At 46.1% G+C, this 24,313-nt stretch overlaps 1 protein-coding gene across 2 annotated transcripts; it reads right to left on the reverse strand.

Annotated features, from left to right (window-relative positions):
* Window positions 1-1,323: 1,323 nt before the first annotated feature.
* Window positions 1,324-22,685, reverse strand: LOC127004569 (major facilitator superfamily domain-containing protein 6-A-like). 2 transcript variants are annotated; one of them, XR_007757889.1, is made up of 11 exons: window positions 22,018-22,685; window positions 12,427-12,581; window positions 11,472-11,610; window positions 8,934-9,079; window positions 7,814-8,259; window positions 7,006-7,098; window positions 5,922-6,085; window positions 5,316-5,519; window positions 4,313-4,480; window positions 2,164-3,099; window positions 1,324-2,010 (listed from the first exon to the last, which is right to left on the reverse strand). XR_007757889.1 is itself a non-coding variant. In XM_050872417.1 (10 exons), exons 1-10 carry the CDS (start codon window positions 22,106-22,108, stop codon window positions 2,684-2,686), a joined length of 2,022 nt encoding a protein of 673 aa, XP_050728374.1. In that variant the 5' UTR covers window positions 22,109-22,685; the 3' UTR covers window positions 1,324-2,683. The 2 variants fall into 2 exon arrangements, 1 of the variants encoding a protein (XP_050728374.1); XM_050872417.1 differs by having other exon boundaries at window positions 1,324-3,099.
* Window positions 22,686-24,313: the final 1,628 nt, after the last annotated feature.

Here is a 24,313-nt window from a genome sequence, read left to right on the forward strand (position 1 = left end):
ATGTGTGTGTGTGTGTGTGTGTGTGTGTGTGTGTATACGTCAGTCTCTCTCTCTCTCTCTCTCTCTCTCTCTCTCTCTCTCTCTCTAATCTATCGCCATTCTTTCCATTTGGCATTTTTCGCTTCCACTCCGTTTCCATTTTCCTCTTTTTTTCTTTTTTTATCTGCTCCGTTTTATTGGCGACTGAGGGAGCGTGGGAGCCTTTGTTAGTGGTGATAGTGGTGATGGTGGTGATGATGGTGGTAGTGATGGTGGTGGTGGTGGTGGTAGTAGAGGTGGTAGTAGTGGTGGTGGTGGTGATGTCGAGAAAGAAAGGATAGTGTTGTTAGTGGTGGTGGTGGTGGTGATGATTGTGGTGGTGATGGTGGTAGTAGTTGTGGTGGTGGTGGTGGTGATGTCGGGAAAGAAAGGATATTGTTGTTAGTGGTGGTGGTGATGGTGGTAGTGGTGGTGATGATGGTGGTGATGGTGGTAGTTGTGGTGTGTCGGGAAAGAAAGGATATTGTTGTTAGTGGTGGTGGTGATGGTGGTGGTGGTGATGGTGGTAGTAGTGGTGTGTCGGAAAAGAAAGGATATTGTTGTTAGTGGTGGTGATGGTGGTGGTGGTGGTGATGGTGGTGGTGGTGGTGGAGGAGGACAATGACCACCCCTCATAATCCCCTTCCTTCGTTAACTCTTGTCATCTCCTCCATCATCTTCCATCCTCCCTCAGTCTCCCCTTCTCCTCCCCTTCCATCACTCCTCCTCTTCCTCTTCCCTTCCACGCCCTCCTTCAAAACCTCACTATTCCTCGAACCTTCCTCCATCTCCTTCTTCCTTTTCTTCTTCCTCGTCTTTCTCCTTTATCTCTGTCCTTCTTCACTCTCATTTGCATCACTTCATTCTTATCTCTTTTATTTTCCTTCTCTTCCTTCTTCATCTTTTCTTCCTCCACTTCCTCCTCCTCCTCCTCTTTCATATTATTATAAGCTCAAATCTCTCTTTTTCTATTCTCACTCTCCTTGTATATCCGTTTTCTCTCTCTCTCTCTCTCTCTCTCTCTCTCTCTCTCTCTCCTTCACCTCGTTCTTCTTCCTCCTCCTCTTTATCATCCTCTTCTTCTCTTTTGGTATTCTCTCTATCTCTCTCTACCTCTCTCCACCTTTCATTCCTTTCCCTCCCTCCGCTCCTCCTCTTCCTCCTCCTCCTCCTCCTCCCCCCTTCATCAAGAACAATGAAACTCTCGTCCTCATTCTCTCGCTGTCCTCATTGTCACACACACACACACACACACACACACACACACACACACACACACACGCAAAGGCCAAGGATGTGTAGTCGCGAGAGATCACAGTTCTATTATACAATATGAATACACGGACCAAAATGACGCAATAAAAATACACCCATTTCGTTCACTGCCATATTAGATAAAAACGAACAAACAAACAAACAAACAAACAAAGAAATAGACTGATGTTCACGGGTCTTTTTAGCATACATAGTAACTTGTGTTTTTTTAAGTAAATACACAGATGAATATATATTTTTTAAGTAAATACACTGATATATTATTATAAATACATGATTACTTGTTGAGAGAGAGAGAGAGAGAGAGAGAGAGAGAGAGAGAGAGAGAGAGAGAGAGAGAGAGAGAGAGAGAGAGAGTTACATAGCTTTTTTCGTTGCCAGCTCTTCCTTATAAACAAAAGTCATAGTCGGTGTAAGTGAATCAATCGTCTGAACTTATTATTATTTACATTTCCCTAGCGTACATTTAAAAATTATACTAACCGCTTATTTGTGTATGGCCAGCCAATCCATCGTTTATACTTCCGATAGACAGCGAGACGAGAAGGACAGACAGACAGGTGACAGACAGAGAGCCAATCAGAGGGTTGTATTCTTAAACATAATCATCGCCCAAGTACACATATATTTGACAAGGCTTTCGTAGGAGTTGTGGGCATTTCCAGGAGTAGCTTTATGACCCTGGTGGTAGCTTGGCCCTTCTTCTGTGCCATGAACCTAAAAAAAGCAGTCATGAGGACCCGACTGATCTCCATTTTGACCTTTGAAAATAGTTGGTGTGTTGGGTGGAAGGCTTTCGTAGTTGTGGGCATTTCCAGGAGTAGCCTTATGACCCTGGTGGCAGCTTGACCTTTCTTCTGTGCCATGAACCTAAAAATAACACTCATGAGGACCCGATTGATCTCCATTTTGACCTTTGAAAATAGTTGGTGTGCGGGGTGAAAGCATCTGGCTGTACCGACCCGAGAGGCAGACAGACAGGCGGCAGACAGGGTAGGTTCTAGCAGTGGCACAGACGCTACAGACGATCCCTACTTCGTATTAACCTCATCAATGTCGTGAATCATGAAAAAAAAACCATGGAATTAAATCATACTCCTCTCCTCCCGAAATTGACCTATCTTTCGGCCAATCCTCTTACTATTTTTAAGAGCTGTGAGTAGCGGGCTTTTTTTTCACATTTGTTTCCTTTTTTTATGCCCTTGAACTGACTCTTCTGCTGTAATAAAAAATACTCAACCTTCTTCTAATCGATTTTCACGAGCAGGCAACAAATAGGACACAGACAGACACAGAAGCCCAAACAAACATCGTAGACCGCATTTAATGTTACGCCATCAACACAGACCCAGCCAGAGAGAGAGAGACAGGCCTTATAAACACACTAAACTCATTCCTCTTCATCCGTCTCGGGCATGGCAAGCGTACAGGCGAAGGTAACAGGGTCGGTCTGGGTCTGCGCGTCTACTAAAGTCACCCTTCGAAGCTCTAAAATCCCGTCCTCTATGGCGTCAATCTGAATGCTCCTGCGTTTTCCCTTCCGGCCTATCCTGCTCCACTTCCTCTCCTTCACCCTCTTCAGCTTTATCGCCTCGGGTTGCTGCTCCGCCTCCTTCTTGATCAGCCCTTCCTTCTCCGTGCCCGTCTTGTTGAGCTCCCGGAGTCTGTTGCGGTGCTGGATGTAGATTTGGAAGATGAGGAAGATGATGGCGCTGAGCAGGCTGGCCACGGTCATCATACGGAAGGTTTTGCGCGCCCCGAGGTGGTGGTACATGTAGCCCCCCACCAGGCAGCCCGCGCCCTTGCCTGTGAAGTAAAGTGAAGTTGGGGTCATATTCTATAGTTGCGTGTGTATGGAATGACTGCAACCCTCTCTCCCTGTCATGCAGCGTTACTATATTATCGTACTCAGAACATCGCCTTTATCAGCTCCAGGGCCCAAAACTCTCCTACCCACACAGATAGCGAGATTCCAGTTAGAGTTATCGTTAAAGGGTTACTTATCGGTGTTTGATTGCGATAGCTGAGAGTCAGAAACCGGAAAATATAATGTGCTGCGTGGCTGAGTACGATAATTTGGTAACGCTGCTGTCATGAAGCATCTGGTCTCTCTTCTCTTTCCTCCTTCTCTTCCTCCTCCTCGTTCCTCTTCAGTCTCTCTCATCTTAAAGAACATATATTTCCTATTCGCGTGTGCCCCAGAACTCTCAGAAAGACATTAGGGAAGGAAGAAAACATGGAACAAGCGAGGGAAAGGAGTGGAAAGAAACAATGAGTGGAAGAAATAAAGGAAAGGATATTGCGAACGTGTTTTTTGATCGAGTCGCTGGAAAAGGGATAGGAAAAGGGTTAAACCAAGCTGGGTGCATCATAGGCTAGACCTGCGCGTTGCCTCGGTGCTCATATCCGTCGCAGTGACCTCGGATATAGATTCTGTATACCATGAACGTGAAAAAAACTTATGAGAACGTGTTTAACCTCTTTGTTTTTGTTTTGCTTGGCCTTTAGAAATGTTAGATGTGAGGGGCGGATCGTAGCGTCTGAGAAAATCGACCATAGGAAGCAAACCCGTCCTTAACTTAGCGGATTTCTTTTGTTTTCTGTTTTGTTGCCCTTGAGCTGTACCTACCATTGCTGTACGAGGAAGACAGAAGGACAGAACGAAAGGAAAACGGACAGAAAGAAAGACAGACAAAAAGAGAGACAGGAAGAAAGAAAGGAAGACAGAAAGAAAGAAAGAAAGGAAGAAAAAGAGAGAAAGAGAGACGGAAAAAGAGAGAAAGACAAAGAAAGAAAGACAGACAGAAAGGCAAAGAGAAAGACAGTAGGAAACAAAGTGAAAAAAGAAAGGAGAAAGAAAGAAGAAAGAGAGAAGAATGACAAAAAAGAAAAAAGACATAAAGAATATAAAGAAAATAGAAAGAAATGAAAGAAAGAAAGAAAAAACAAAGTAAAACAGAAAGGCACAAAGACGGACAAACAGACAATAAAATCATACTCTCTCTACCCCCCTACTCACCCACGCCGTAGTAAAGGGTACCGCTAAGAGCCTGCAGGGACACGACATTCTTGGTGGTGGAGAGCTCCGAGGCGTAGGTCATGCCCGCCGACAGCATGAGGCCGATGGTGACGCCCTCCAGCGCCTCAAAGTACATGGCGCTCACCGGGTCGTAGATGGAAGCGTAGCCTGAAGGTGGGAAGGACGAAGTGAAGGGTGAGGTTTAAGGGAAGATGGTTGGTGTTGGTGATGATGCTGATAGTATTAGTGGAGTTCGTTAATGATTTTAGAGGTGGGAGAGGACGAGGAAGAACTATAGAAGAGGAACATGCAGGAAGCGACGGAAAAGGAAGACTGAGACGATGATGAAGGGATGAAGATGAAGATAAAGCACAGTCAGAGAGGAGTTTGTTAGTGATTTTAAAGGTGGGAGAAGACGAGGAAGAACTAAAAGGGGAACATGCAGAAAGTGACGGTGTTGAAGACTTAGAGGAAAACGACGGCAAAAGAAGACTGAGACGACGACGAAAGGATGAAGATGAAAATAAAGCAGATGATGAAGTAAGGAAGAAAAATAAAAGAAAAAAAGATGAAGATTATGAAGAATATGAAGGAAGGGGAAGGAAAAGGAGGAACACTAAATAGAAAATCAAGAAAAGTAATGAAAATGAAGAAAAACTAAAGAAAAATGAAGAAGAGTTAAAGAAAAAACAATGAAAAATGAAGAAAAATTCAGAAAATACGAAAACAATGAAAAATGAAGAGGAAATAAAAATAAAAATGAAAAGAAATAAAAAAATAAGTAGAAAATAAAGAAAAATAATGAAAATGAAGAAAAACTAAAGAAAAATGAGGAAAAGTTAAAGAAAAAACAATGAAAAATTCAGAAAAATTAAGAAAATACGAAAACAATGAAAAATGAAGAAGAAATAAAAACAAAAATGAAAAGAAAAAAATGAAAAAAATGGAAAATGAGCATAAAGAAAACGAAAAAAGAAGAAGAAGAAGAAGACAAGATACTCACCAGCAAACCTCAGGGCATACATGAGGAAGCCCGCCACGATGACCCCAATGTGCCCAAACTTGTCCACGATGGGCGACATGAAGATGAGGAAGGGCAGGGCACTGGCGGCGCCCATGGTGACTGTCAGGCCCATGAGTGAACGCGAGGCCCCGAGGTCACCCAAGAACCAGAACAGGAACGCCTCCAGGAACCCGAAGAAGGCGCCTGAGGGGAGAGAACGAAGGGGTGACAACCATGAAAGAGAGAGAGAGAGAGAAAGGTTCTTTGGCGAAGGAAGTTGTGAGAGGAGTAAATTAGAACTTTGAAAAAAATGTTTAAAAGGATTGGAAAGATAATACGAAGAAAGAGATAAAGAAGGAGGAGGAGGAGAAAGAAAAAGAAGAAAAAGAGGAGGACGAGGAAGAGGAAGAGGAGGAGGAGGAGGAGGAGGAGGAGGAGGAGGAAAACTTACAACAACAAAATCTCAATATGCTGAGGCTGAAATAGATAACAGAACACAGCAACGCCAGCTAACAAGAAATGGACCCCCCCCCAAAAAAAAAGCTAGAAGATATATTCACAAAAACTCGACATGCTGAAGAAGGCTGAACGAACAAGACGAGTCACCTGAAAGCGTCATGGCGAGGAAGAGCATGATGACTTCGGGGTTGTGCAGCAGCATCCAGATGTTCTTGATGATCTGCTCGCACGGCGTCTTGAACTTGAGGTCCACGGAGAGCGCCACCAGACCCGCCAGACCTTGCAGCCCCACGAACAGGTAGAAGGCTGGTCTGCAAGGGAAGGGTAGGAAGGTTGGGATGCTAGAATACAATCTCCCATCCTAAGCTAAGAACGTCCGTATATAAGCTATCCCTTCCGAGGCCAAGAACAACAAAAGTCCTTATAAGCTCTCTCTTCCTAGGCCATTCCCTCGACTTCACTTCTTCTTGGGCCAATTCCTCGACTTCAGTTCTTCCTGGGCCATTCCCTCGACATCAGTTTCTTGAGCTCTCCCTTCCTAGGCCATTTCCTCGACTTCAGTTCTGCCTGGTCCATTCCCTCGACATCAGTTTCTAAAGCTCTCCCTTCCTAGGCCATTTGCTCGAGTTCAGTTCTTTCCAGGCCATTCCCTTCACATCAGTTTCTAAAGCTCTCCCTTCCTAGGCCATTTGCTCGACTTCAGTTCTTCCTTGGCCATTCCCTCGACATCAGTTTCTAAAGCTCTCCCTTCCTAAGCCCCTCCATCGATTTCAATTCTAAAGCTCTCCCTTCCTAGGTCATTCCCTCGACATCGGTTCCACATCGGTTCAAACTAATATCAGTTTCTCCAGTCCCTTTACCCTACTAACTTTCTTTGAACCGGATTAGAGTCTACATCCCTCATATACATTTTCTCTCATAGTATTAGCATGGCGCAAGTATGAGAGAAAAATGATAAGTGGAAAGTATAATGGAAGTGAAGAATGTGGATTTTATTTTATATTATTTTTCTCCTCACCTTCTTCCTGTTTCTCTTTAATCCTTCCTTTTCTTTTCCTGCTTCGTTTTTTTTTTTTTCCTCTTCCTCTCCTCATTCGCCATCTCCATCTCCTCCGTTTTATTCTTCCCTCCCAATGCTTGCAACTACTTTTCCCTCATTCTCCTTCACGGTTCACGTTCATTCATTAACTCCCGCTTCCACGCTCACCTGTATACGCGCTCGTCGGCTTACCTGTAATCTGGTTTGTTGATGTCGAAGCTCATGACGTCGATCAGCCAGCCGGAGAAGGGCGTGAACACCATACAGCCTATATAGCCCCATACCCTGCACGCGGGGAGGAAGAGAGAGGCAGCGTTAGTATACGAATTAGCGAACCACGTTATGACATTCTCTGCTAAGCAAGGGTCGTTTTATAAGACATTCCGGCGCCCAAGAACACATATTTGACAAGGCTTTCGTAGGAGTTGTGGGCATTCCCAAGAGTAGTTGTATGACCCTGGTGGTGGTTTGACCCTTCTTCTGTAACATGAACCTGAAGAGACACTCATTAGAACCCGACTGACCCCCTCTTTGACCTTTAGAAATAGCTGATGTGAGAAGCGAAAGTGTCTAACAATACCAACCTAACTGGGGCCATATTCTTAAACATTTCGGCGCTCAATCTCACACATATCTGACACTGTTTTCGTAGGACTTTTGGGCATTTCCAGGGGTACTTTAATGACCCTGGTGGTAGTTTGACCCTTCTTCTGTACCGCGAACCTTACAAAAACACTCATTAGAATCCGACTGATCTCCTTTTTGGCTTTGGGAATAGTTGATGTGAGGGATGGAGGAGACTGTGAATACCAACCTTTACCCTCATGCACAGAAGAGTAAGAGAGTGAAAAACTGACAGCGACGTGCGATCTGTGGAAAAGGGAGTTGTGGAAAGAGAAAAGATATAAGCAAATTGTGAAGAAGAAATGAGAGGAAAATGTTTAAAAGAATAGGAAATTAAGAATAAGACTATGAAGGAGGAGGAGGAGGAGGAGTTAACCTTTGTAAACCATAGTCCCCGCCGTGTTCCTTCAGGAGGGATAAAGTGGCGCCTTCGAAGAGAGCAAAGGCGGCGTTGAGGGCACCGTTGAGGAGGCTGCGGGCGAAGAGGTACGTCCAGAAACTCAAATTCTCCGCCCCGATGATGTCCGCGTGGTGAGGTTCGCAGAGGCCAGGCACACTGACGCTGCAACCGGACCGCCACCATGCGTCCGTCTCCGTATCCGCCACGCTGCCATTCACAGTCCGGTTGAGTCCTGAGGTGTTGTAGTCCACCAGGATCTCCGGCAGCAGGTCCTCGGCGCCCTTGGAGAGGCGTACGAGCGGCAGGTCCTCGGGGCAGAAGAGCGGGTGGTGCGTGGTGACGGCCATCAGGGAGAAGTTCTTGTGCTTGAGGATGCGAGTGATGTTGACGGTGGCCATGGGCTCCGCGGACCCGATGTTGACCTGGGGGATGAGGCGAGGTGAAACAGGTGCTGGGGTCAACGTTGCCAGATTCTCGTACTTCACCTTTTATGTTTGCTGATTTCCAACCCCAAAACTGTCTCCTCCGCCCTAATAACTGGCTTGGTATATAGTTAACGTTAAAATGGTCAATTACAGCTGTTTCTTGGCAATAGTTATGCGGCAGAAACCGGTAAATATGATGCTCTGAGTACGATAAACTGGCATCGCTGGCTGGGGTGGTGAGGTGAAAGAGGCGAGGTGCTTTAGGAGAAGTCATGAAGGCAGTGAAACATGGAGGAGTTGGCAACATTTATAGTCTATTTGCCTATGACGACGCCGCCTCTATCGTGATATCTATTTGTCTTGTGTTTTAGTGACCCGTAAAACAGATTAATCACTTGCTGTGCTTGGTTCCAGGGCCGTTCAGTTCACTCCTGTTACAATCTAGCGGTGATCATTGCGATTCTTAAATGCGTTGATTCGTTTTTGCATTAACTACTTAAGCAGGAAGTTTGTTTCAGTGACGGATGACTCGATGCAAAAGAGGAAAAACTCAATCCGGTAAAAATACACACAAATATGAAAAATTCTTAGACACACACACACACACACACACACACACACACACACACGCGCGCAAGCACCCCCTCTCCCCCTTCCCCCCCCACACAAACCCTGTCTAGGCCGTCCATGGAGGTCTGGTACTCGTCGTAGATGTCGCAGCCCGTCTGGTTGGTGATGACGATGAACTGCAGGTACTCGGCATCCACGTGGTGACCCGTCTCGGCCTTGGGGAGCACCTCGGCCAGCTTGTTGATGTCTGGAAGGGGGGACAACGTTAGGAGGCTGTGCAGGGGGATTTTTTTATATTCTTTTTTATTACAACAAAGGAGACAGCTCAAGGGCACAAAAAAGGAAACAATAATAAAAAAAGCTCGCTACTCGCTGCTCCTAAGAGTGGGAGTGGGTGTGGGGTATAGGAATGGGGGTGGGGGTGGGGTGTGTTACGTGACATCACCTTTGCAACTGATCATCATTGTCTTCTTGTTGCAACACTCGAGCTTCATGTCAGGTCAAGGAGAATCTCAAGATGTAGCCACGCAGTGTTTCATCTCGCCGTGTGCTCATAAGTGTGCAGTGACAGTCTTAAGTGGGTCAAATGTGCTTGGTACTCTTTTTTTTTCACTTTTGTTTGTGTTATGTATTTTTTTGTGTGTTTATTGGCTTTTTTTTTGTTTTGTTTTTATAGCAGAGGAGTCAGTTCAAGGGCATAAAAAAAGGCAACAAATGTGTGAAAAAAGCCCGCTAGTCACTGCTCCAAATGTTGTTGATGTGCGTCCGTATTTAAGGTGAGGGGGGCCGTAAGATTCCCCTTCCGACCGACATATTAGTTGGTTCTAAGGTGAATTTTGATAGAATTTGTAAATGATGCGAAGTGAGTGTTGAAAGGGTTGGTGAAAAACATACCGTGGTTAATTAATGAAGAGGAAGGAAATGTTTGGTACCCTTTTCATCACTATTGTTTTTGTTATGTATTTTTTTGTGTGTGTTTGTTGGCGTGGTTGATGTGCGTCCGTATTTAAGGTGAGGGGGTCCATGAGATTTCCCTTCTGACCGACATATTAGTTAGTTCTAAGGTGGATTTTGATAGAATTTGTAAATGATGCGAAGTGAGTGTTGAAAGGAACAGTGAAAAACACACCGTGGTTAACTAATGAATAGGAAGGAAAGGGTTGAATGGCCTGACACTCTCCCTAACTATCGGAATTAACAAAGTCACAGAACTCCCCCAAATCAGTTTCTAGATACGTCCCTGTGTGTCGTCCGTATTGTATTTGTGACTGTTATTATTTCTTTCCAGAACTCGAAATGGCACCGGCAGTTCGAGTCACGGAGCCAAAGGAAGTGATCGACAAGAGAAAGGTTAGTGATTAACTCCACATTGACAAACATTTCGAGGCTTACACACCGTTGCCAGATTATCGTACTCAGAGCCTCGTATTCACCGGTTTTGCCAGATTATCGTACTCAGAGCCTCGTATTTACCGGTTTTGCCAGATTATCGTACTCAGAGCCTCGTATTTACCGGTTTCTAAGCCATAGCTATTGCCGAAAAACACCAGTAATTAACCATTTTAACGATAATTATATATGAAGGCAGTTATTGGGGTTGAGAAGGCAGTTTTTGGGTCGGAAATCGGCAAACAGATGAGGCTGAGTACGACAATCTGGCAACGTTGGCCGCTTACACACTCATATGACAGGGCTTTCATGGAGGTTGTGGGTATTTCCATGGGTAGTGTTATGAGCCTAGTATTTGTCTATCAAGGCTTCTGCAGCATGAACGTTAAAAACACTCCTGAGAACCCGATTAATCTCCTTCGAGGCTTTTTGAAATGTTTGTTGTGTGAGCCGAAAGCGTCAAAGGGAATGGGTCTCAAAAGATTAGGGGGCACACATATTTGACAAGGCTTTCGTAGGAGTTGTGGGCCTTTCCAGGAGTAGTTTGATGACCCTGGTGGTAGAGTGACCCTTCTTCTGTACCGTAAACCTAAAGAAACACTCATTAGAACTCGACTGACCCCCTCTTTGACCTTTAAAAATAGCTGATGTGAGAAGCGAAGATGTCTTATAATACCGACCTAGGAGCCGTATTACAACATTTCGGAGCCGAGTTCACATATTTGACAAGGCTTTCGTACGAGTTTGGGTCATTTCTAGGGATAGTTTTATGGCCCTGGTGGTAGTTTGACCCTTTTTCTGTACCATGAACCTAAAAAAACAAACTTTAGACCCCGATCGATCCCCTTTTTGACCATTAGAAATAGCTTACGTGAGAAACGAAAGTGTCTTATGATACCGACCTAGATGTACAGTAGAGCGACAGACAAGCAGAGCACGAACGGGAGAAGAACAGGTTAATTAACACAGGATCAAAGGACACAGGGTCAACCAGCGCGCAGAAAATGACGTCAGCAGGTGGAGCGAGGAGAGATGAAATAGAAAACGAAAGTATTCACGTCCAACGGTAACGCAAATAAAATCGAAAGTGTTTACGTCGAGCGGTAACTCAAATAGAATCTAAACAGGCTTTCTTTGATTGACAAATATCGTATCTGCTGTAGGTTTCTGTAGTGAATTTAACACAAAGAAATTACGTACACACATCTTCAGGTAATCTTTCTGAATTAACACGTCGGGGCCATACACACCTTTCGCGCTGGGGTGTTCCGACTGGTGGTGGTCCGTGATGAGGGTGAGGGAGAAGCCGAGAGGGATTGGCACTGGCGGGATGACGAGCAGCAGCAGCGACAGCATCCCCGACACGGCCACGACCCCCGAGAAGAACAGCTGCCGGAGAGAGGGAGAGAGTAAGGGCCGAGGAGGTTGTGATGGCTCTTCTGTCTTAACTTTAGTCGCTGCTCTCTGTATTCTTTCCAACTTTTTAATTTCTTTCTTCAATCTAGGTGACCACACTAATGCTGCATATTCGAGTCTTGGACGTATCATCGATGTTATTAGTTTCTTCACCATTTCTTCATTTAGGGAAAGAAAGGTTCGATTCCAATTTTTCGTTTGAGGAAGTATAGGTATGTGTGGGGTTTTAGGAAGTGGAGGAGGGAAAAAAAGGAGAATTGGGAGGAGGACGACGATGATGACTAGAATACGTTAAATAGATTGAGATACATCGTCATTTGAGTGTAAAGGATGCTACAGTTAATTGTTTAGAGGAAGAGTATCAGAAAGGTAGAGGTGACCTATAAATAACATAACTTACTGACACCATAACTTACTGACGAACTAACTGACTAACTAACGAACTGACTTGCTGACTTACTATTGCTTATTACTATTATTTACTATTTGTATTTGTTGTATTTCTTGTATTTGTTTTATATTGTTATGTTGTTGTTTTAATATTTGGCGTAATGTTGCTGTTGTTGTTGTTGTTGTCATGATGTAATACTGTTTTAACGTTGTTGTTGGCGTCGTCGTTGTGATGTTGTTGTTGTTGTTGTTGTTGTTGTTGTCATCGTCGTCGTTGTTGTCGTCGTTATTGCCGTTGTCGTTACTGTCGTTGTCGTTGTCGTCGTTGTCGTTGTTATTGTGGTTGTCGTTGTCGGTGTTGTGGTCGTTGTCGTCGTTGCTGAGCGTCGCATGGCCCACCTTGAAGTTCCCCAGCTTGTCGGCGATGGCCCCGGCGACGGGCGGGCCCATGATGGCCACGAGCGGCGTGATGGCCAGCAGCACGCCGGCCTTGTCCGCGCCGAAGCCCAGGGACTGCATGTGCACGGCCAGGTACGGGTAGAGAGTGGTGTTGGCTGGGGGAAGGGAGAGGGGTTAGGGTGGTGGTGGTGGTGGTGGTGCTGGTGGAGAGGGGTTGCGGTGGTGGAGGAATGGGGGGGGATGGTATTAGTGGTGGTGGTGGCGGTGGTGGTGGTGGTGGTATGATATAAGTGGTGGTGGTGGATGTAGTGGTTGGTGGTGGGGATGGTGATAATGGTGATGGTGAGATGATGTAAGTGGTGGTGGTGGTGACAGGATGATGTAAGTGGTGGTGGCGGATGTAGTGGTTGGTGGTGGGGATGGTGATGGTGGGGTGATGTAAGTGGTGATGATCCTGATGGTGTGATGATGATAGTGGTGGTGGTGGTGGTAAAGGTAAAGTTTGGGGCATACGCTACAGTTGAGCGTGGCCGCTGTGCTCACCTCCGTCCCATTGGCCATTGAGCCTGTGTTTGGGGGTCGCTCAGGGCACAGGGCCAGGGTGATATAAGGGATGATTCCCCATGTAGGCCGTTAATTAAATCGAGGGTCAAGTGTGATAATAATAATAATAATAATAATAATAATAATAATAATAATAATAATAATAATGATAATAAAAATGATGATAATGTGGTCGTATCAGTGTGAGCCGCGCCTCTCTCCGTTGTGACCTCACTCGCTTTCCTCCGCCACTACTCTCTAACACACTTCCTTGTTAGAGCTCATTTTGTCTGGCCCTGCACATACACACACGCACATGAAGATACAGATACACAGATCGACCGAGTTGTGTGTGTTTTTCCTTCTTTCTTTGTGTGTGTGTGTGTGTGTGTCGTGTGTCGTGTGTGAGTATTTCACCGCTGCCTGATCACGAGTTGGACTCGCAATCGCCAGCAAGTACCCTCCCGATTAGAGCAACTACAAGGCTCATTAGTCAATCTCTGGGTATTGCCAAGACCTCACATACTCCCCCCCACCTCCCTTGCTCAAGAGGGGGACAGTAACAACTCAGCGGAAAAAAAACCTGGCCTGAGCGGGGCTCGAACCGCCGCCTGTCAGGCCGTGAAGCCTGGCAGCGCAGCGGTTTACCCGCTGAGCTATCAGTGTGTGTGTGTGTGTGTGTGTGTGCGGGGCAGGTGCGGGGGAGTGGCACCAGGATCGGATATGCCTGATGGGTACAGTGCAAGGGTGTTATGAGGTGCCAAGGCCGATGACCACCACCACCACCACCACCACCACTGCTAACAACATCATCACCACTACTACCACCACCACCACCACCAGTACTAACAAAAACAACAACAACAACAACAACAACAACAACAACACCACCACCACCACCAAAACTATCACCAACAACAGCTGCTCCTCGTTGACAGAATTCCAATCAACTTGCACTCTTTGTCTTCCTCCTCCTCCTTTCTTCCTCCTCCTCCTCCTCCTCCTTGATACTGTCCCTTTTCCCTAGCTCGTGTGTGTGTGTGTGTGTGTGTGTGTGTGTGTGTGTGTGTGTGTGTGTGTGTATTTTTTTACAGCTAAGGAGACAGCTCAAGGGCGCAAAGAAAATAAAGAAAAAAAAGGCCCGCTACTCACTGCTCCCGAATAGAGGTTAAAGGAGTGTTCAAAATCAGATGTCAGTTTCGGGAGGAGAGGTGTCCTGATACCCTCCTCTTGAAAGAGTTCAAGTCGTAGGCAGGAGGAAATACAGATGAAGGAAGATTGTTCCAGAGTTTACCAGCGTGAGGGATGAAAGAGTGAAGATGCTGGTTAACTCTTGCATAAGGGGTTTGGACAGTATAGGGATGAGCATGAGTAGAAAGTCGTGTGCAGCGGGGCCGCGGGAGGAGGGGAGGCATGCAGTTAGCAAGTTCAGAAGAGCAGTGAGCATGAAACTATCGATAGAAGATAGAAAGAGAGGCAACATGGCGGCGGAATTTGAGAAGTAGAAGACTATCATTATGAGGAGGAGAGCTGATGAGACGAAGAGCCTTTGATTCCACTCTGTCAAGGAGAGCTGTGTGAGTGGACCCCCCCCCCCCACACATGAGATGTGTGTGTGTGTGTGTGTGTGTGTGTGTGTGTGTGTGTGTGTGTGTGTGTGTGTGTGTGTGTGTGTGTGTGTGTGTGTGTGTGTGTGTGTGTGTGTGTGTGTGTGTGTGGGTGTGTGTGTGGGTGTGCGTGAGAGAGAGAGAGAGAGAGAGAGAGAGAGAGAGAGAGAGAGAGAGAGAGAGAGATTAATCTACTTGAGGGATGATGGAGGGGGATGGAAAGAGACGGAGGAAGAAAGGGAGGAGGAGGGAGTGAACTGAAGGATGTAAAGAGGAGAGGAGAGAAGAGAGAAGCTTGTCTGATCACCAATAGAAGCACAGGAGATGAAGGAAAGAATAGACAGAAAGAGAGAGAGAGAGAGAGAGAGAGAGAGAGAGAGAGAGAGAGAGAGAGAGAGAGAGAGAGAGAGAGAGAGAGAGAGAGAGAGAGAGAGAGAGAGAGAGAGAGAGAGAGAGAGAGAGAGAGAGAGAGAGAGAGAGAGAGAGAGAGAGAGAGAGAGAGAGAGAGAGAGAGAGAGAGAGAGAGAGAGAGAGAGAGAGAGAGAGAGAGAGAGAGAGAGAGACGGAGAGGGAGAGAGAGGGAGGGGGCAGGTATAAGAGAGAAAAAGGAGAGAAGAGAGAGAATAGAAGCACAAGAGATGAACAGAAGAATAAACAGTCAGATAAAATGAGAGAGAGAGAGAAAGAGAGAGAGAGAGGGAGAGAGAGGGAGGGGGCAGGGATGCGGGAGAGAGAGGTGTTTAACAAGGTGCCACAAGAATGACGGATGGTAACCTTGATTGGCACTGAGGCCGCAGCGTGTCACCTTAGAGAGGGACAAGGTGGCGAGCGTGAGGGAACGAGAGAGGAGGACAGGGGAGGAGAAGAGAAGGGAGAGGAGGAGAGGGAAGGGGAGAGAGGGGAAGAGGGGGTAAAGGAGAAGGTAAGAGAAGGGATGAAAGGGAAGGAGGGAGGAGAGGGAGGAGAGAGAAGGAGAGGGAATGAGGAAGGGGATGGAGGAGAGGGGAGGTAAGGGAAGGAGAGAGAATTGGAGGGAGGGAGAGGGGAGGCGGCAGAGAGTGAGGGAGGGAGGGAACGGAGGTACGTAACACTAACGCTGACGAAGAGACGAAGAATGAGTTCAGGTATACGTATTATATCACGTCGAGGAGGAGAAGAGACGAAGAAGCAGAAATTTACAAAGACACTGAGAGACGGAGACGAGTGTGAGCGAGGTGAGGGAACGAACGGAGGGACGGAACACTAAAACGCTAACGAATAATCGAAGGAATGAGTTCAGGTTTACGTATTATATCACGTCGAGGAGGAGAAGAGACGAAAAAGCAGGAATTTACAAAGAAACCCTATTATAAGAAGTGGAGGCAGAGTGAGAGAGAGAGGGACGGAACACTAAAAACGCTAACGAAGAAACGAAGGAATGAGTTCAGGTTTACATATTATATCACGTCGAGGAGGAGAAGAGACGAAAAAGCAGGAATTTACAAAGAAACCCTATTATAAGAAGTGGAGGCTGAGTGAGAAAGAGAGGGACGGAACACTAAAAACGCTAACGAAGAAACGAAGCGGGTGAGGCGAGTGTTGAATTAGATAGATCACTTGACAGAGCAGCTCGCGGGGACATGCGGGTGCGAGGTAATGCTCAGGCTAAGTGGTGTGTTAAGAGCGGGGGATGAACCGGACAGGGGGGAGGTGGGAGAGGGAAGGGAGTGAGGCAAGTGGAGGGGAGGGTGGAGGGGAGGAACTCAGCTTACTTATGCACAGCTCACTACAACGGTGGCCGAGTGGACCCAGGTTCGAGTCCCACCAAAACACGCTGATAATAGAACCATCACCGAGTGGCGGAAGAGTACCCACATGCTGCCCAGACCTTCAATTAACTCTAACTTCAGCGACCTAGTTCAAGAGGACCACCGGGGGGCCAATCAAAGAGTCATATATCATGGCGGCCACCATAAAAAAAATTCGCCCGCGCACTAACAGGCTGGGGCCGTCCAAGAGGCAGCACCTTATAAAAAAAAAATTAAAACGTATAAGAATGAGGAGGGAAGGGATGAACTAGGGTGTTTTTTTATATTTTATTTTACAGCAGAGGAGACAGTGCAAGGGCGTAAAAAACAAAAACAATATGAACAAAAAGCCCGCTACTTACTGCTCCTAAATAGAGTTGAGTGGCCAAAAAGAGAAATCAGTTTCGGGAGGAGAGGTGTCCTGAGGGGAATGTGCTGGGGAATTGCTTGGGGAAGGAAGAAGAGACAGGGAAGGTGAGATATAGTGTTTATTTATTAATTTATTTATGTATGTGTGTTCGTGTGTGTGTGTGTGTGTGTGTGCAGCGTGACACTTCAGAAAGTATGACATAACCTCGGAGTGATGACTGGTCGTTGTCAGTCGTTCCAAGGGGAGGGAAGGGGGAGGGGGGAGGGCGAGGAGGGAGGGAGGGAGGAGGGGTCATGGGGGGGACTTCTGGGATATGGGCCGGAGAGAGAGGGAGGGAGGGATAGATGGACAGGATGACACGGCACTCTTTGCATTATTTCTTTGCCATCCGGACTAAACCACCAACCACCCAACCGACCGACCGTCTCTACTCAACTAAATTTAGAAAGAAAAGGTTTTGTCATGCTCCGTTCAGCCCAATCAGCGCCACATCAATTTGTCACCACCGCCAGACCTCGCTCAGATCCATTCGCTTAACCTTCGTAACCTTCAGAAAACACAAATTTGTAACTGAAGAGAAAAAGAAAAAGAAAAGCCTGTTGCAATCACTAGCTAAGCCCGTCTACATATTTCTGATCTCTTCGCTGGCATGTGGTTACTAAGACCCATTCTAGAACTCAACCAAACATTATTTAACCTAGTCTAATTTTTTTTTACGACAAAGAATACAGCTCAAGGGCACAAAAAAAGTAAACAATAATAAAAAAAGCCCGCTACTTGCTGCTCCCAAAAAGAATCTAAAGAGGCAACCTAATGTAACCTGCCTTGTCAAAAAGTGGGTACCCGTAATTGACCCCTCTTTCGGCCACCTCTTCGGATTCTTTACAGGAGCAGCGAGTAGCGGGCTTTTTTTGTTATTGTTTCTTTTTTTTTTGTGCCCTTGTGCTGTCTCCTTTCCTGCAAAAAAAAAAAAATATATATATATCTCTAGAGAAATCAGGAATACGCAATCCGTCTGTCTCCCTCACATATATAACTTTCAATACAGATTTTTTCCTTTTTTGTGCCCTTGTGCTGTCTCCTTCCCTGTAAAAGAAAAAAAAAACTGTAGAGATATTGGGGATACGCAGTCCGTCTGTCTCCCTCCCATATATAACTTTCGGTAGAGATTATGTTCGGTGTTCTCAGACTCGCTACTCACCAAATGCCGAAAAAGAGATGAATCGGATTTTCTTAAGTGTTTTTTCACGTTCATAGTACGCAAGAAGGGTCAAACTACACCACCAAGGTCATAAAAATCGCCCCCCCACCCCCAACACCCACCCACCCACCATGGAAATACCCAGAAATCCTACGAAAGCCTTGCCAAATGTGTGTGTGTGGGCGCCGAAACGATTAACAACACGACCCAATCTCTGTTTAGATGTATCAAGACGCCTCTCCAAACAAAGCTGATCTCTCTACTGGACTCTCATTTTCACACTTTCACTGGTGGGCTTTTGTCTTTGTTTGTTATGTCCTTTATCTGTCTCCATTTATGTAAGAAAAAGATCAAGTAGAAAAGATATCGTGCTCTGTTCTTCTCAATTAGCGTAAGAAATCGTGCTCTGTTCTTCTCAATTAGCGTAAAAAATCGTGCTCTGTTCTTCTCAATTAGCGTAAAAAATCGTGCTCTGTTCTTCTCAATTAGCGTAAGAAATCGTGCTCTGTTCTTCTCAATTAGCGTAAAAAATCGTGCTCTGTTCTTCTCAATTGGCGAAAAAAATCGTGCTCTGTTCTTCTCAATTGGCGAAAAAAATCGTGCTCTTCGCGTTCTTCTCATTTAGCGTCCCATTACCAGCGGCGAGACGTAACTAACTTAACTCCCTTACCTAACCTAACTCTACCTCCTCCTCCTCCTCTTCCTCCTCCTCCTCCTCCTCTTCCTCCTCCTCCTCCTCCTCCTCCTCCTCCGTACGTACAGGAGTCCTCTCGAGTGTTCTCCCCGCCGAAGTCCCGGACACCTGCACGTGGGGCCGCGGGTCCTACACGTGGCCGCCGCGTGTGCCAAGGGAGGCTGAAGGTGGCTCGTCGCGGGAGGGGTGCGTGGCTGCCTGATTTTTTTTTTAACGTCGTATTAGTCAATAACAATGAGGCTGATTTGTTTTTCTCAACCCGTTTCTCAAGGTGTAGTTATAAAATGGTTTGGTTGGTTATTTTTTATCACTTTTTTACAACTGAGAAAATCCAGCACTTCTAACGTAGTCCCAAAAAGTGAATTAAGGCACCAAACTAGCCACGCAACTATTAATGAATTCTAATAAGACGTTTATCCGGCGCTGTTTTGTTCCGACAGCGTCCCGACACCATCCAGGAAGCAGCCCCTCCGTCACCCCGTCGCAAAACAGTCCCCTGCCCCCTCCCTGCCCCGCCCTGCCGCCCCCCGCCTCACACAGCCTTCTTGCCAAACCATCTCGCCCACGCCCCAGGTTGCGGGATTCTCCCCTCTGTCTCCATGTGTAAATTTTCCCAGCCTGAGTTTTTTTTTCTAGAGCAAGAGATGCGCATGTAGTGACTGTCCGTTGATGCCCTGACGACCTAGAGGAGGTGATGCAACGGGCGGCGAGGAAGGCGATGGGGGATGGGGGGGTGGGAGTGGATTATGATTATAGGGTTGAGTGCCGGATGGTTCACAGACACGGGAAGCCAGAGATAAGATTATTGGGACCCGGTAACTCGATAATCCAACGACCACAGAACCAAGAAGATGCAGACACAGGCAAGACGAATAAAGGGAGCAGTTTGTAAAGATTAGAAAGATGAGGAACAGCAGAAAGTAACCAAGATAATCCCACGACAAAGTTACCAGGAATTAAGACACAGACGCAGGAAAGACGAATAGAGGGAGCAGTTTAGAAAGACGAGGAACAACAGAAAGTAACCAAGATAATCCCACGACAGAGTTACCAGAAATTAAGACGCAGATGCAGGCAGGACGAATAGAGGGAGCAGTTTGTAAAGATTAGAAAAATTTACGGAACAGGAGAAAGTAATCCAGATAATCCCACGACAGAGTTACCAGAAATTAAGACGCAGATGCAGGCAGGACGAATAGAGGGAGCAGTTTGTAAAGATTAGAAAGACGAGGAACAGCAGAAAGTAACCAAGATAATCCCACGGCAGAGTTACCAGGAATTAAGACACAAACACTGGCAGGACGAATAGAGGGAGCAGTTTTTTTTTTTTTTACAGCAAAGGAGACAGCACAAGGGCTTAAATAAAAGAAAGAAAACAATGATGAAAAAAAGTCCGCTACTTACTGCCCCTAAGTTTGCAAAGATTAGAAAGATGTACGGAATAAGAAGTCACCCCGATAATCCTAAGAACGTAAGGAGTTTGCAAGAGGCCGATAGGTCTGTACAAGGCAGCTCCTGTGAACCTAACCCCACCTAACATCACTGTCCATGAATTTATCTAATCTATTATTGAATGTGACTATCGCACTGGCATTCACAACATGACCGCCAAGCCCGTCCCACTCATCCACCACTCTGTTGGTAAACCAGTTTTTGCCAATGTTTTTGTTGAATTTGAACTTATCCAGTTTAAAGTCATTACTGCGTGCACTATCCGGTTCTCTTATCATTAGTGCTTTAATAATATCCTTCTTATTAATACCCTTCATCCAGTTCGATTAAGTCTCTTCGCACCCTTCGCCTATCCAGAGAATGCAAGTTTAATTATTTAAGTCTTTCCTCATACGGCAAGTTTCTTAACCCGTGAATCGTGTTTGTCATCCTTCTCTGTACTGGTTCTGACATTTTGCCATAGTAAGGTGACCAGAACTGAACCGCATAAACAAGATGAGGTCTACTAACTAATGCTAAATAAAACAACGCAAAAGAACCCTGATAATCACTCTACAAAAACAGACACACGAAATGACCGGAGCGTGAAAAAATAGCGATCCATGAAAAAGGGTGAAAAAATAGCGATCCATGAAAAAGGGTGAAAAAATAGCGATCCATGAAAAAGGGTGAAAAAATAGCGATCCATGAAAAAGGGTGAAAAAATAGCGATCCATGAAAAAGGGTGAAAAAATAGCGATCCATGAAACGGGCCCACCACCACCACACACACACACACACACACACACACACACACACACACACACACACACACACACACACACACACACACACACACACACACACACACACACGCGCGCATGCAAGCCCCACGTTTCCTCGGACACGCCTCCCTCTTAACACCTGCTGGAACCTGGCCACGCGCGAGTCTAGTTCTTGTATGCGATCTTTTTTTTATGAGCAGCAAACTGAGTGGAGCTGAGGGAGGTATGCCGATGCTTCCGCCACGTGTACACACACACACACACACACACACACACACACACACACACACACACACACACACACACACACACACACACACACACACACACACACACACACACACACACACACACACACACACACACACACACACACACACACACGAGGAAGCCTGTCTTGTCCACCTTGCGTGTTGATAATAGTGGCGACGATGATGATGATGATGATAATATAAATAATGATATATATATATTTTTTTTTTACAACAAAGGAGACAGCTCAAGGGCACAAAAAAAGGAAACAATAATAAAAAAGCCCGCTACTCGCTGCTCCTAAAAAGAGAATCAAAAGAGGTGGCCGAAAGAGAGGTCAATTTCTGGAGGAGATAATGATAATGACACCCCCTAAATCCTGCTTAACCAATTCTTTTCACTAGTTTCCTTTTTCCTTCCTTACACGGCTCATCCAATTGTCCCTTCTTCTCTTCTTCCCCCCTTTTTTCCCCCCTCTTCTTTTCATTTCCATCTTACACGCACCGTCTCATCGTCTTCCCCTTCTTTCTTCTTTCCTCGCCTCATCTCCCTGCCCTTACCTCTTCCTCCCTGCCCTTAACAGCACCCAGCACCTACCTATGCCCTTTCCTTTCACCCTGACTCTTGCCATCCCACCTTTCTTACCCCTTCCATTACCCCTCCCGTCTCGCCGCCGCCTTTCTTCCTTCTTGCACTTTCCTAACCCCCAATTTTGCCCCCTTCCTCACTTCCCGCCCCCCCACGCCCTTACCAGCATCCAGCATCTCTCTTTCCTTTCACTCACTGTTGCCCTTCCTCCTTTCGTTCCCCTTCAAATAAACCCCCATCTTGACACCCCCTAGTTCCGCTCTTTCCACCCCTTAATAACCCCCCACGTCTAGCTCCCCCGCCCCTACACACCTCCCCGCCCCCCTCACTCACCAGCGTAAAGCATGAAGAACAGAAACTTGAGCGGCATCAGGTCCGAGGAGAGGAGGTTGACCTTGATGTCGCGGAAGAGTTTTTCCCACATGGCGGCGGTTTGAGGAGAACGATGAAGGCGAGAAGGAGAACCAGGAGGACGAGGAGGAGGAGGAGGAGAAGGAAGCCCCCTGGTTGCGGCGCTGGCGTTGGCGGCGGCGTGGCGTATAGCTCTGAAGGCGACTCTCACGTGGTCACTTCGCCTCCCCCGTCGATGCGAACTCGTGCGATGTCGAGTGTTGGGTGCTGCTGCTGCTGCTGGCGATGTGTCCTTCCATAGGTAACCTTCGATACTCACCTATGAGAAGTCTATTGGCCTCCCCGCACTCCCCACGTGAACACACACACGCGTACACAAACACGCACGTGCACGGTGTTCCCTCCGAGGTGTTGTTTCATGCGGTGTTGTGTTGTGTTGTGTGGGAGGGCAGCGCGGCGAGGTGCGAGGGTGGTCACTGCACTGATGCGAGGCGGGCGCGGACGGTCTGGTTAGGCGGCGCGGCGGAGGTGTGTCAGTCACTAAGCCGGGCAGTAGTGTGTTTGTGTGTTTGTGCCCCAGCGTGGAGGAGAGCACAATGCCACCTGCGTATCCTGAGCGGGTGTTCCTCGCCCCACTCCCCTCGGTCCCCTGTTACGCTCCTTGTTTGTCCCTCTCATGTCCCGGTATCCAGACTCGACACCTCCTCTTTCCCCTGCTCCCCCACCCTTGCCTCCTGCACCCTCTTCCATAAACATAATAACATAAAAACATGAGCAAATAGGATAGTTGGTCTACACCGAGTGGCTCCTGGCAACATGTAACTGTGTATTATATCCTCCCCGTCCCTGCGCGGATCTAGTTTTTTGTTAGAGTTGTTTATTATGTTTTGATGGGAGAAAATAAAATTAAAGCTACACTGGGGAAGTAAAGGAATTAGAATAGGAAAATAATCAGTAATATACGATTTGTACATGACATTATTACTATTTTTTTTTGCAAGACTAGTGGTGCTGTTTCCTATCTTCCCTTTTTCTTCCCTTAAATCCTTACCTCCCCCCTCCTGTTCCACCTCCCGCCGCTTGTTTTTAGGCTGCCGCTGCATATATAATTCGTTCACCATACAGAGGAGGAGGAGGAGGAGGAGGAGGTAGAGGAGAAGGAGGGGGAGAAGTATGTTGTGGTTCTCCGTTTCTTATATTTGAATGACGTCATAGTTGTCCTTGCCATGATCTTGCTTTGCTCTCTCTCTCTCTCTCTCTCTCTCTCTCTCTCTCTCTCTCTCTCTCTCTCTCTCTCTCTCTCTCTCTCTCTCTCTCTCTCTCTCTCTCTCTCTCTCTCTCATTATTTTTGTTTTAATAGATATTTTTTTAGTAGACATGATTTTTGTTTTAGTAGACACGATTTTTGTTTTAGTAGACATGATTTTTGTTTTAGTAGACATGATTTTTGTTTTAGTAGACATGATTTTTGTTTTAGTGGACACGATTTTTGGTTTAGTAGACATGATTTTTGGTTAAGTAGACATGATTTTTGTTGTAGTAGACACGATTTTTGTTTTAGTGGACACGATTTTTGGTTTAGTAGACATGATTTTTGGTTAAGTAGAAATGATTTTTGTTGTAGTAGACACGATTTTTGTTTTAGTTGACATGATTTTTGTTTAAGTAGACATGATTTTCTTAGAAGACATTTTTTCTCAGTAGACATTTTTTTTAGTAGACATGATGTTTTCTCAGTAGACATTTTTTTTAGCAGACATGATGTTTTCTCAGTAGACATGATTCTTTGTAGACATGACTTTTTTTGTAGGTATGATTTTTTTGTTCCCTGAAACTAGTAAAAACAAAAAGAAAGAAAAGGGACGTTCTCATTTTTTTTTTATCACCAAATCGCAATTCTTTAATATTCTACAAAATGGAAACACAGAAGAAAAAAAAATGGGGAATATCAAATTAGCTGAAGAGAAAAAAAGATAGACTGCGCCCGTCATGTGTGCTTAAGAAGACACTTGCCTCGAAAACCCTCGGAAATACATCGTTTTACCCTGGGAGAGGAGGAGGGAGGATTGGGGGAGGGGGAAAGGGGAGGGGTGAGGGGAATGGGGTAGATATGGGGAAGGGGAAGAGGGGAGAAGGAATGGGGAGGATAGGGAGAAGGGGGAGAGGGGAGAGGGGGATAAGAAGATGATGGAGTCTTACCGTAGGGAGATACCAATATACGAGTAGATTCACCTGTCTTTAATAACCCCAAGGCACTCTTTTACCTGTACGAGGAAGG

The sequence above is a fragment of the Eriocheir sinensis genome, chromosome 28 (genome assembly GCF_024679095.1).
Source record: "Eriocheir sinensis breed Jianghai 21 chromosome 28, ASM2467909v1, whole genome shotgun sequence".
Taxonomy (NCBI): Eukaryota; Metazoa; Arthropoda; class Malacostraca; order Decapoda; family Varunidae; genus Eriocheir; species Eriocheir sinensis.

Excerpts from the sequence above, each read along its gene's own strand:
- LOC127004569 (XM_050872417.1), bottom strand. The coding sequence starts at position 22,108 with ATGTGGGAAAAACTCTTCCGCGACATCAAGGTCAACCTCCTCTCCTCG. Across the intron at positions 11,611-12,426 it reads ACAAGCTGGGGAACTTCAAG|CTGTTCTTCTCGGGGGTCGT; the intron begins GTGGGCCATGCG and ends TCTCTCCGGCAG. Across the intron at positions 7,099-7,813 it reads GGGGACTATGGTTTACAAAG|GGTATGGGGCTATATAGGCT; the intron begins GTTAACTCCTCC and ends CCCCGCGTGCAG.